Source organism: Salminus brasiliensis, chromosome 22, assembly GCF_030463535.1.
Source record: "Salminus brasiliensis chromosome 22, fSalBra1.hap2, whole genome shotgun sequence".
In the NCBI taxonomy this organism is placed as follows: domain Eukaryota; kingdom Metazoa; phylum Chordata; class Actinopteri; order Characiformes; family Bryconidae; genus Salminus; species Salminus brasiliensis.
This window is the reverse complement of record NC_132899.1, coordinates 16096767-16110670: the sequence shown is the minus strand read 5'-3', so window position 1 is coordinate 16110670 and position 13904 is coordinate 16096767. Positions and strand designations below refer to the sequence as shown.

The window sequence follows — 13904 nt, the reverse complement described above, 5'->3', positions numbered from 1 at the left end:
AGAAAATGTAATAAAACCCTTTCCTTCAGTATTCCTTTCCCTTCTCCTTCACTCCAGGGCTGGGTGATTTTACGCACTGTGAACTACTGCATAATACTCCCCACCCAAAAAAAAAAAAAGAGTAATGAGTTAAAGAAATACTTACTGAAATATGTTTAAGACATGCTTTACTGTATTTTACTACATTAGTGTGTGGCCTTATAATATATATCTATCTATATATATATATATATATATATATAGATATATATATATATGTGTGTGTGTTATATTATACACAAAATGTCACAGAACGATGAGAGAGAGAGAGAGAGAGAGAGAGAGAGAGAGAGAGACCAAGTTTTCTCCTCCCATTCTCTTATGCCTGTGCTGAGATTCACTCTGTGCTGTGGTCATGTGACTCTGTCAGAGCAGCAGCAGCAGCAGTGTGGAGGAGCGCGAGCCTTCAGAGAGAGAGAGAGAGAGAGAGAGAGAGAGAGAGAGAGAGAGAGAGAGAGAGAGAGAGAGAGAACTTCAGCCCCAGTCTCTCTGTCCGCGCTTCTCACACTGAGTCTGAACAGAGCTCGAGCGCACTGGTCGAATGGAGCGGGACTAACCCCTCTCAGCGGGCATGCCGGAGTTCAGACAGTTCGCGGAGTTTTTCTGACCTTCAGCCTCGAACTACGAGGTTTATTCAGTCTCTCCTGTTGTATTGTGTAACAGTGAGTATTCGCCTGTAGACTAAACAGCAGATGGTTGTTGGTAAATCAGTGTGAGGATAGTGTTCGCAAGCTGGGAGCAGGAGTTTGACTGCGCGGCTGTGGAGAAAGAGAGAGAGAGAGAGAGAGAGAGAGAGAAAGAGAGAGAGAGAGAGAGAGAGAGAGAGAGAGAGAGAGAGAGAGATAGAGATAGAGCACTGAGGGAAGTGGCTAAACGGATTCCACACCTTCAGGACACAGTGCTGCCGTTCTCCCCCTCTCACAACTGTTTCCCGAGGTTTTTAGGCAGCATTTTAAATATGGTGGGGGAAATGGAAACGAAGGAGAAGCCCAAGCCCACTCCAGACTATCTGATGCAGCTCATGAACGACAAGAAGCTGATGAGCAGCCTGCCCAACTTCTGCGGGATCTTCAACCACCTCGAGCGGCTGCTGGACGAAGGTAGGTCTATTCTAACGACAGTAGCGTTAAGGCTCGCTTTGTAAAACTTTGGCGATCTCCTGCTGTTAGTGGACTTTTCTCCTTACTTTTTCATCTCCAGCATTGTGTCGAAGCATTGTTGAGCTCCTTATCCTTCTCATAGCCCTGAAAACAGATTTAGGAGGGGTCCACATCTCACGCACATCGTGCTGGATGAGGGTGTGTTAGATCTCATTTTCCCGGATCAGAAGAGGCAACACCCCAAACTGCCCTGTAAACTTTGGCCGGATTCAAGACACAGAAGGGTTGTTTTTTGTGGCCCAGTGAAGCCTGCACTGGAGAATCTGTGCTTCGAACAATATGAGCCGACTCCAGTGGTGCTTTTACTAATCTTCTTGGGGTGTAAATCAGGGTGGCCCATGCTGGCTGCGATGAGGGGCTCCATGCGATGGCAGTATGTAGAGAATGTGTGAGGGCGGTGTTGCTGTTTGGGAGCTTCCAACCAGAAACTTCTGCGCCTGCGCCCTACCCGTCGCCAGGGGGCTCTAGTCAGTTCAGATGAAGGGCATAGAGCCCGTGGGCCCCTCACATCAACCCTAAAGCCCAACAGCGTCAAACTGGGAGCTTTTAGAGTAAGATGTTAACGGGAAAAGTTGATAGTCTGTGTAAAAGGTTTCACACGGATGACATAGAGACCCAAGAAATTATCAATGCTGACTTAATGAGATGAGCACTGGGCCAACTTTTAACTGTGTTAATGGAACACAGAAATAGGTGCTAGAATGGACCCCTCACACATGGATAGGATTACCACACACTTACAAATGCTTTAAAGGGCACATGCTACACATTGTTTATATACATTGTTTTGTATGTGGGCTGCGTACCTAAACAAGCAAAAAATATTTTTCATTTTTTTGTCAGAATTAAACAGGCTGTTTTTGGTACCGGGCCTTTATGAGTGATGTATGTAAATGACTCCTGTTCGGATTGCCTGCCAAAGTCTTGTGCATCATTCAGACAGCAGTCCTGGCTAAACCACTTGTTATAAGTTTATTATTAAACTTCTGTTAACTAACGAAACTGCTATAGACTAAACAGGCTTATATAAATATGTAAATATACAGACTTTTTTCTGACAAATCACAAAAACAATTCAAACTGTGCAAATGAATTTCCATAAATGGACGGCATACATTAGGAGAAGGAATAATGCATAGTAAAACTTTGACAGTGTGTACACAGTACACTGAATTCTCAGCTTTTGACATTATGGATGTAGGAGTACTCCGCCTGAATGCAGATTTCACACTTTCAGTCGGAGAATGCTGAGGGGACTTAAAGTTTAAAAGTAGAACTGGCCATTTCCTTTTCTCTTGTGTGTTAAGCATACACAGCTTCTGGCTACAGCTTAGTTTCTTCTCAGTCCATTGCTGAAGTTAATGTGTCATAAACAGCACCTCTGTATGCGCTGGCCTGCAGAGAACGGTGCTTTGGCAGATTTATGTCGTCAGTATCGGTCATAAGGGTTGGAGTCTATTCAGGCAGGCTGCTTAAAATGCACAGCGACTCTTTGACTATTTTTACCAGCTTACAGATTGTGCCATACTGAAGTGGTCAGATAAAAGCTGTGTGTGTCACAAATAACTTTACTAAGCTTGTGTTTTCACTTCCCCAATTTGAGTCTAGTTTAGGCTGCTTGCAACACTGAGCAGAGGGAACTGGAGGATGAAATGAGACTAAGCTCTTTAGGAGGTGAATTTAAAGTTTGGTCTGCAAATAGAGCAGGGGAAGCATTCTTTAACCCGATCTTCACTCAAGCACAAGACAATCTAGGCCTCTTATTTGAGTCAACATTGTAATGTGATGTAGAATTTTAGTTTGGTTTTGAGCTTTAGTGTAATTTTGCGTCCATCTTTACATTTTATGTGCATTTGTAGCTCATAAGATGTAAATTAGAAGTTATACAAAATGGACAAAAGTGTTGGGACATTCGCTTTTTCATTGTTTCTAGTGAAATCAAGGTATTTATATAAAAAAGAGTTTATCCTTCTTTTGTTGGAGTAACTGTCTACACTGTCCATTGACTTATTTTGGAGCATTGCTGTAAGGATTTAAATGCATTCAGCAACAAGAGCATTAGTGAGGTCAGGATGTTAGATGATCACCTCCTCCCTAACTCATCTCAAAAGTACTGAATGGAGCACCATCATTCCAGAGAACACAGCTCCACTGCTCCACAGCTCAATTCTGGGAGGCTGTATACCCCTGTAGCACACGCCTGGCATTAGAAATGGTGCCCATACATTCATCTACACATCATCTTCTCCAGAGAGTGCATACTTTTCAACAGGAACCTGACAAGCTGTGTGTGGGCATTTGCACAGCAATGGGTGCAACAATGCTTTCTTTAGAAGGGGTGTCCACAAACATTTGGACATGCAGTGTATTTTGATGAAATATAGGTTGGACGTTTTATATGCTGTAGAAATGTAACAGTTCTTATCAGTGGGCAGATCCACGTCATTCTATTCAATAAAGAAAATGAGTGGGAGCAATGCTTTCATAGACGTTTAACATTTGTACTGCTGGTTATCAGGCAGATTGAGGTAGACAGAATGTCCTGTGTCAGTAGACTGCATGTCTTTGTGTTCTCTCACAGGAACACACATTCTGCCTTTTTTGCAGTTAATTGAATTATCTGGGTAATTAAGCCAGTGGGGAACCAAATATCTGGGACGGAATCCAGAGCCATGTCGAACCTGTGCATGGAAACCCTGGCTTATCTGTCTGATTCTGATAGCCTGGTGGGCCTCAGGCTGCATGTAGACCATGCACAATGGGTGGCCTTGCTTCTAGCATTGGGTTCAACAGAGGTGTTTGACATCGGGACAGACTAAATGATTTTGGAGCTCAGTGCTAAATAGAAGCACTATTGTAGACAGAGGTTATCGAAGGTTGCATGGTGATTATTTTTGGATGCTATGTGTGTTTTGTTTCATTAGAAAATGGCATTTTAGAGTACATACAAGGTGTAATCCACTTTCTATTTGTTTAATGTCTCACTAATTGAATCATTTAGACTCATTAAGAAGTTCTTCAGCATATTTGTTACACTCTGTAACTTCCAGTTTAACACTGATGCCCCCCATCCTCCCACTTTACAGTGTGGTTTTGCGTAATGTTTGTTTGCAAAGTTGCAGTTTTGTTAAAATGGGAAGAAATGACACTAGTTGCTGTTTGCTTGTCCTCATTATATATAGAGGCACAAAGGATGTCACTTCTATTTTGTTATGCTATTTATTCCCTTGCAACAGGTGATGTAATGGTGGTGGTGTTGCTATTTTGACTTCTTATTGCCCGTGCAAGTTTCACATAGGATGTGAATTCACTCACACTGTGGCTAAGGACACTCTAATCATTGCTATCGCTGAGGCTGCCTTGCCTAGAAAAAAGTCCAAAGTAGCTCACACAGAAAAAAATGGCATACATTTCAAATGGTTGAATAAACAGTAATCATATACGTGTTCATGTCTTTCTCACCTTTCTTTTCTATAGTTGACAGTGCCCAGGAACTTTCTTAGGCTCTGATGAGAGTGCTCTAAATTTAGATCAGTGTCTGGGTGTGTTTACGCATGCACCCATATTATTTTTAAAGACTAGTCTTAAGTGCTTTACTTAGAAACCAAGAAAACATTGAAGCAGAGGTTAACGTAGTGTAGAAGTAGGTCCTTCTTCAGTCACTGGACCAGGGACCACTTCTGATCTATTTCAGGGACACTTGTAATCTATTTCTGAATGGCCTCTGATAAACAAAGTGAAATGTGAGCAGGTCTCTGATGTTTTGACCTTTGATTGTCCTGAGATGTCCTTTTGGTTAACCAGTGCTCCAGCTGGAGTTCATATTCCTTCAGTAACTCTGTACCCAGTCTGTACCGAGTCCGACATGAGTGATCAAAACCACTTCTGACTTCTGCACACATCATGTGACCACTGTGAGGATACACACACACAGAGTTGGTGACAGATCCCATAATTCATCAATCAGCACTCCGTTTACTATAAGAAGTGCTCAGGGTGTCAGTGAGAGAGGGAGGGGGTACGACTGTACAGGGGTGGAAAGAGTTGATTCCAGTGAACCGTGACCCCGTTTCATTGCTGTCAGAATGCCTCCGTCCACTTCCCCTCATGACTCAGAGGTGCGTGTCAAAAGACCGGCCGCTTGAAGGACAGAGAAACTACTACTATTTTCCGAGCAAACACAAACTTGCATAAACAGAATAACATAACCTTACATCAGCTTTCATGTATACAGAGTTGTTGATGGCATTTTTTTTCATCCTTATAAACAACTTTGCCATCACCTTTTTATCCCCAACAGATCACAAAGCCTTCTGAGCAAGCTCTTATACTAAATTCTGTTGACTAAGTTTTGTTGACTCAATTCCACAGCCGTCCAAGGGGGTCATTGAACAAGCTTCACTTGAGCTGATGAAATAATGAAACAGCTGTTAAAATTGCAACAGAGATTCTCCCAAAGGGAAAAAAAGGCGAGGGCAAGTCAACGGGGGCATATTAAAACAGTAATGAAATGGGGCCTGTGTGAGTGCATATTTCAGTGAGCTTGTTCTGTGTGTGTGTGTGTGTGTGTGTGTGTGCACCTCATTCACTCCGAGAGACATTTTGACCTTTTAGTCTGTGAGCACATGTGACATGCATGCTCTTTGATTTGAATTGCATTAAGCCATTACCTTCTTAGCCAGGTCCTGTGACACAGCCTGAGAGAGGGGCCTGGAGAGACAGGAGAACGTAGTGAATGATGAAGGCACACCAACCCAATAGTCTCCCTCAAACAGGGATAAGGAGCTGTCAGAGCGAACATGAGGCAATGTATAATCTATAATGGTAAAATCTCTGAAATGGTAACTTTATAGGAGAAAGAAGAACAGATATGTATTCCATATATCCATTTGATCTTCATGCATAATATATATACATATAGTCAAATCTTAACTTGCCACGATTTGATTAAAAATAAACTATACAGTATATAGCATATACTGTAACATTTTACATGAATGAATTAAATTAATGTAGTTTAACTAGCACATTTAGTGATTAGTGCATTGTTATGCCTATTTACTCCCTGATCCAGTTTTTTAACCTATTTAGGATGTTCTCCCTTAACATATACAGAATACATTCAATTTACTCAGCTATGAAATTCTCTTTTCTCTATTCATATAAGAAATATAACAGCAAAAATGTCCATGGTACCTTGACCATGAGCAAGGGTGTCTTTGGGTGGCATAGTGACTCGGTGGAGACTTGAACGGAAGCATTGTGAGGAGTCCACTTGAGTCAGACAGACCTTGCTTACCGCTTACTGCAGTGTTCTTGTAATATCAGGTAAATAAGATTGTTTTCAGTTGTCCTCTGTAATGTCCTCCTGGAAATAAACAGTGTCGCCAGTCAGTGGCAGATGTCCGTTCAAAATCTGTGAGCCAGGAGCCATGATGCCATGACTATGATGTCATCCTCCTGCCTGTAGCTTTCTGTTGTGTTGTTAAACTGCGTCAGCCTTATCCCTTCATGACTGATCTGTGTGATAAGATTGCGGTGCTGATAAGCCAGTGTGCCCGTCTTGTCTCTTTGATCACATAATTTCAGTAGTCTTTCTGTCTCGTCCACAGATGGGAGTGCTTGTCTCTGTAAATACTCAACATTTATCTCCCCCCATTAAATGCCACCTTGCTAAAGGCCTGACAGAGGCTCACTGTTCGAGCCTGTCTTGCCTTATAGCTGCTCGGCCTAAAGGGAATCCCTGTCATCCACCCACAATCCCATACATCATCATGGCTGTACCTCTGCTGCCTCTTCCAATCACATCACATATGGTGATATCACACTGGTCGCAAGCACAGTGCTTCAGTCTCATTCTGAGAGTACAGCTTGGCTATCAGCAGGCACATCCTCTTGATGGCAGAAAACACAGCTTGGAAATGTGGTGGAAACACACAAGCAGGGGAGAAACCTTGGAAGACAACCTGGAGAAGTTTTGTTTGAGAAAGTTTAAAAAAGGCGTCGTTCCCTTTAGACCAAAGGCAGGGCTATTTTGCCATGTTATAAAGGTAACTGATATCTTGGTCATTTGTGGAACTGAAACAAATGAAGAACAGCATTATGCTTTCTGGTCTTGTCTTGGGCGTGGAGATCTGGGTGGGCTCCAAAAGTGTGAGTGTTAAGAGGGAGCGCTTTCTTGGCAGTAGAAGAGTACCCAGATGGTTTCCCTGTTTGAGGCCTGCTCTTTCATCCCTCCAGCAACCTTTCCATCCTCCATTTTACCTTTCTTTAGCATATATTAGCTCCCTTTTTGTGATCACACTCTTTTTGTGTATGTTTTCTGAAAAGGTGGTGGTCATACTGGGCATTGTAATGAGTCACCACACCCATTACACTCATGCTTGGATGGTCTTTCTATTTGTTCCCTGTAACCTAACAGCTGAAGTCTCGCAAAACAAAGTCTCTACCTCTGAGTCACGTTATTTTCCAATTTCAGCACAGATGGTTTATGCAAGGAATGTGTAGTGGAGCTAGAGATGGCTCCTTACTGTTCCAAAGTATTCTCTGAGCCCTGTCCGGCAGCACTGTGCACACTGAGCACAGAGCATCCATGTCAATATGACAAGAATTTAACGACAGCTGTATAACTCAGGGCATACTTATTATTAGCCTTGTGGTTGCAGAAGACATACTTCACTCACTGGGTCATCAGTCATTCCTTTTCTTCATATATCTATCTACAGTATAGGCGAGCATTATTTCCCCCTCACTCTCTATAATGCAACACCACCTAGTACAGGGTGGTTTGGAGTTTAGTGACCTTTTTGTCTTTGCCCGGAATGCCTCATAGTCATGATGGTTGTCAGTCCTCTCTGGCAGTGGAAAATCTTCTCTACGCAACTACGGAAACTGTCCGACATCTCGCATTAAATCATGCTCACTTCGCTGCCAGCTCAGATCTCCGACTTCCAGTCCTTTGGATACTGATAATGGAATTTTCACGCATTTCATCCAAAGAGCAGAAAAGCTTTTCTTTTTCTAGAAGAACTCTTGGTTTGTTTTGGATTTCAGCAAAGTAATATTTTTTTTTACTTTATCTAAACAATCTGAACTCATTTAGACAGTTTCATGGTCAAGGAGAATCACATTGTGTGTCTCCATAGTCAGTACATACATAACACATCGACTTTACTTCAGCTCTAAGCAAACACTCAGAGGACACCACTGGGTTATGGGTTCATTATGAGTTCATAAACACTTACACACTTTATTAGATACACCAATCTTGTTTCTTTGACAGACTGACATACATTGTACAATCTGTAGTGAATTGTGAATTCCTCTAGCACCCCTTGCGCACATGTACTGCCCGGCTGTTCCGGGTTCGTATTCTGTGCAAGTCTCATGTTTGTTGGCCTTTTCCGAATGGCTTGTTTTGCCAGGTGTTTGCTAAAGGGTTTTTTTCTATATTAACAAACACATGTTGGCAAATGGAACAGTATGATAAAAGGAACAGTAAATCATTTAATAACTATGTGTTTACTCATTAGTACCTGCACATCTTCAATGTAAAGGTACAAAACATGGCAACTTATAATTATCCATACAATTACAATGCCTTATTATAAGATTAACATAATTGAGGAGCTCACAAGTAAGTCTGTATTTTAAAGCACCGGACGCCACTCTGGATTGTGGAGGTGATATTTATGTCTTATGGCTTAATGATGTAGACATTACATGATAGCATACCAGAGCCACTGTATCATAGTGGAGCATTGGGCTGGTGGACTCAGATGGCAGTAAACAAACACAAACTGTAATTGAGAAGTCTGCTCTTTCTCTCTCTCTCGCTCTCTCTCTCTCTCTCTCTCTCTCTCTCTCTCTCTCTCTAATGATGGTCTGCAGTAGGGAGGACTGTACACGTAATGGCTTTGCCGTGCTGACCAGCAGTCTGTAATGTTTGTTTTTAGTGCCACAGAGGGCTGCTGTAATGACAGCTCAAGTGGACGTGACAATTATTTCACCTTCGCTCTGTTAAGGACAAAGGCTTTTACACCTCATGGAGGTGACACAGACAGTAATTTCTGTGTGGTGAGTTGTGCTGGAACGTTCATGTGAACTTCCGTACATTAGTCAAGCGGGCTGCTAAAAGCTAGTTTGGAACATTGAGGCTGTTGGCATTTTTAGTTGGGCAACACTAAATATAAACCTTGGACTGGAGCTTGATCACCTTTTAAAAATGTACATAGTGATCCACTGTAGAACTCTTCTGCACAATACCACAAAATGGAAAAACTTATGTAATGCTTCTGCCCTGCTAAAGTGTTCAAGTGTTGTAAAATCCTGGTGTTTTTGTTTTTTTTATTCTCAAGCCCTATTCGGACGGGATTAGTTTTACATGGGGAGGTGGGGTGATTTTAGTCCGCACCTTGCCAGTCTTTTTTACGGGCTGTGTGTTCTTGCGTCAGTAAAGATTCTGATGCCTTTTACATTCTGTAAAACAAGCCGTAAAAATAACCTCAGGTTATATTAAGCCGGTGTTTTAGCATAAGTGTATAGGGTATTTAGTTGCTCATGAATCTTGTGCTATTTGATATACCATTATTTTATAACTAACTCTAACTGAATCTGTTTACTTTTACATTTATCACAATTACAAAAGGGCTCAGTTGTCCACTCAAAAAATATTCCTAGCTAGTGTGACTATAGATTAGTCCAAAGATACACTATATGTCCACATGTTTGTGGACACCCCTTCTAATGAATACTACATTTAGCTACTTTAGGTTTCACCCATTGCTGACACAGTCCCTGTAGATAAGTATTGCCTATAGGATAGGACTAAGATAAGCACGCCAAATGCCAGGTGTGGGCTAGAGGGGTACAAAGCCCCCGGCACTGAGCTGCGGAGCAGTGGAACTGTGTTCTCTGGAATGATGGTGCTCCTTTCAATACCTTTTGGATGAGTCAGGAAGTTGGGGATGAAGTGGGATGGTGATTTCCAACATCCTGACCTCACTAACACTTACTGAATGCAATCAGATCCCCACAGCAATGCTTCAAAAACTAGTAGAAGCTTTCCCTGGACAGTAAAGACTGTTACTCCAACAAAAGCAGGATAAACTTTTTAAGTACGCTTGATTTCAAAAGAAACAATGAGGGAGCAGGTGTCCCAACACTCTTGTCCCTATAAATGTACCTCTAAGCTTCTGCCAACTACAAAAGAGAATGAAAACAGAAACGAAAGGTGCACAATACACAATAGCTACATACATACACACCACTGCTACATACATACACACCACTGTGTCTAAAAATCTAAATAAGATATGGAGTACAGTTGGAGTAAGATTTGTGTGTAGAGGTACAACATGACGTATACTAAACATTGCACAGGCTTTTTCCAAGCATCACTGAGCTGTATAACACTTAGCTGGCAACCAATTTCATTGGTAACATGCAGCTACTGTTATCCTGTGACCAACTTTACGTATGTTATCCATTGCTACCATTGCTACAAGCATTTGGCTATATTTGTTTAACAGTCGGTTTGCATTCAATCCAGAATTTCCTGCTAGCATGTGAAGATACTGATACTGGGTATAAATGCTAATTGCCTATTTGTGCATGTGTTGATTTATGTGTATGAACACTTGCACAGCTATGCTGGCTAAAATGAGATGCTTGTGAAAACCTACACTGTGCAGCCTCTTCTGATTGTCCCTGTGGAGGCAGAAGGGTATAAGAAAGAGGATCAGATTAAGGCTCATGTAATATCTCATTGCGGCTCCTGTTGGTGTAAGTTTGCTCAGGCTTCAAACTCAGTATAGCTAGCAGAGTCGGATGGGAGCCCCTCAGGCGAGGACTGACTCGACTCAGGGTTACATTAAGATTACATTAATCGGCTAGTCTGGCCTGGTCTTTGATGTATTCATTTCAAACCTTATTGTACGACGTCGTAAGTCCATTCTAATATGGGGCCTCTTTTGTCCCATAGTCTACAAAGAGCCTTTGTTAAGTAATGATCATTGTCTTTGTCTTTTGAGCTGGTCTCTGATGAATTGCATGTATTTGAGCAGAGAGCATTCTGAGGGTTGGTGTCTGATTGATTCTTTGTGCATACTTATGATAGTTTACATTTGCATGACTGGTTTGGCTCACTTGCCCTCAGGGAGCTGTTTGAATTTAGAAGTAGCTCTTATCAAAAGTAACACAGTCACATTTAGCAAGAGCAATATTTCGTGATGCTGAGATGCAAATCAGTCAACATGTTTTGCTTGTGTATGATTTGCGCTGTTATGGGCAAAATAAAGTGAATGTGCTAACTAAAACTAAAAATAACAAGTCTGAAAATATCTGTTTAGCACTGGACATAGCTTATAGACAAATATATAGGCCACACTTAAAGTTTTGCTTTACCTGGACCCACATTCAAAAAGCTCTTACAAGCAGGAGTGCTGATCCTGTTCTTCTTTTATTTAAGATGACCTTATTGACAGGAACAGATCCTGCATCAGCACTCCTACTCTGAGAAGCTTTATGAATACGAGCCCAGACCCTGAGAATCCTTTCAGTAAGTTTGAAGAAACAAGAGTGTGTGCAAACGTACACAGTGACTCTTGTGAGAACGCTCTGTGCCTTAAGTAAACGCTCAGTGAGCTGGCCTACATAACCCTCATGGAGATTTAGCCTGGGCTGATCTTTTACCTTAAGCTCTGAGACTTTGTCTCTTGTGAGTTCCCTCTCTGCCTCTTTGCTCCTACCAGTTCATTTCTCTTAGTGCCTTTGTGTAATTGGCTTTTTTATGACTCTGTTTGGCAGAAATTGGCCGAGTACGGAAGGACATGTACAATGACACACTGAACGGCAGTACAGACAAAAGGACATCAGAGCTGCCAGACGCTGTGGGGCCTATCGCTCAGCTTCAGGAGAAACTCTACGTGCCTGTAAAAGAATATCCAGACGTAAGTGGTTTCATTACCATTCCTATGAACACACACACACACACACATATATATATATATATATATATATATATATATATATATATATATATATATATATATACACACACACACACACACACGTAACATTTCTCTTCAGGAGTGATCCTGGCCTAGGAACAGACATGTGTAACAGAGAGCACAACCCAACTGTGATGTTTAATTTAAGATTCAATCATGTTCTCTCCTGGTTACATGGTTTCCATTCATTTGGAGCAACCTGGAATGTCAGAAAAAGAAGGTTAACCTGGAATGTCATGGAAATGTCAGGGAAAAAATCAATAGCGCTCAAAAAGTCAGAGAAAGCTGATGTTTTCTTTGAATTATTTAAAGTACTCTCTAATATTTCTTGGGTTGATCCACTCACTATGTGCTGGGGATGCAGAACCCATGTTTTGCAACATTTAAACCCATATATGTTGGGACTGTTTGTAGGTGATTAGATGAATATGGTTGGATACCTGAAGTTTACCATGGTTGTTTTTTCTTGTCAACAAAGCACTAGAGAAGCATTGTAATGCTTTAAAACATGCATCTCTAAGCTGTTTTAAAATGTAATAGCAAAAGTTATTACTACAGACTGCTCCTAATGTCTTCTGTCAGATGAGTTTTGGGTGTGTGTGAAACAGATGATGCGCATTGACAGCCTTTGCGGAGGAGGCTGCAGATTGCAGAGGCTTATTTTTACAGAACATGTAAATGTTGCACAGCTTTCAACTCTGTGAAATATCTGTCCATATTCATTTTCTTAAATGTATGAAGTGCTAATTTATTCACTGGTCATCAGATTTGTGAGTTTTTTGTTCATGAACCACTGGATGTTGGAATCAGCTGGATGAATCAGTTCCGGAAAAGAATAAAATCCAGTCTATGTTCTGTCAAGTTGTGGAAAAGTTGAAACTTAATTTAAGTGGAACCCTGTAGTTGGGCTTCTACAAGTAAATAATTGCCGCACTTTGTAACTGGAGGACTGGCATTTTCTTATGAGTCATTAATTAACTCACACCAGGCCTCTTTATTCTGAGGAGCACTATTGGTCTGGAGCTGATTGATCCAACTACTTTATTATTTATTCCTGCCAGTAGAGCACTAATCAAAAGAAAAGACACACACTTTCAGCCTCTTGTTAGTCTTTCATTATTGTGTGACAATGCTCATAGTCTTGTCAGCAGTTAGTGCAGCAGATAGACACTGCACAGAAAGTCTTAGCTAAGCATTCTACTTCACCTTTATCTTTCTACACTGCCTTCAGAACTGTGTTTTCTGTCCCACATAATCAGAAGAGCATGCAGGGACAAATACAGCCTTTTCAGTCGCTGAAGAAGTGCTGGTCTGCTGTATGTCTTACATTAACAAGCACAAACACTGAACTTTTAACGAAAAGGGGGTAGTGCTTTGTATCTGTTCGTGGTAAGAGAGGATAAAGGTGATAGTGAGGTCAGGGCAACTGAATGAGAAACACAGCAGAAGCTCCTGAGCTCCTATTGTCATCTTTTTATGTTATCTTGTCAATTAGGGTGAGAGCTCAACAAGATTTTAGATGTAGTGCTTATTTTAAAGTTCAGCTGAGTTTATTATATTTTTAAAGCATTTTAGAGCAGTTTTACAGCAGCATTTTAAAGCGTTTCACACTTGACGTAAACACTTAAATATCTACTCAATGTGACGGTTGGAAAAGTGCAAAATCCAGACAGCAATCAGACACTAACTGAAGAAA

At 41.4% G+C, this 13904-nt stretch overlaps 1 protein-coding gene across 3 annotated transcripts in view; it reads left to right on the top strand.

Annotated features, from left to right (window-relative positions):
* Positions 1–404: 404 nt before the first annotated feature.
* Positions 405–13904, top strand: part of qki2 (QKI, KH domain containing, RNA binding 2) — a 36390-nt gene continuing 22890 nt past the window's right edge. For 2 of the 3 annotated variants that reach the window (XR_011978187.1, XM_072666640.1), the window contains exons 1-2: positions 406–1139; positions 12006–12148. Coding sequence is in view for 2 of the 3 variants with exons in the window: in XM_072666640.1 (XP_072522741.1) it covers positions 998–1139; positions 12006–12148 (285 nt within the window). In the remaining variant the exon portion in view is untranslated. Of the gene's footprint in view, positions 1140–12005; positions 12149–13904 lie in introns of all 3 variants that reach the window. The other variant, XM_072666639.1, reaches the window with a different exon arrangement.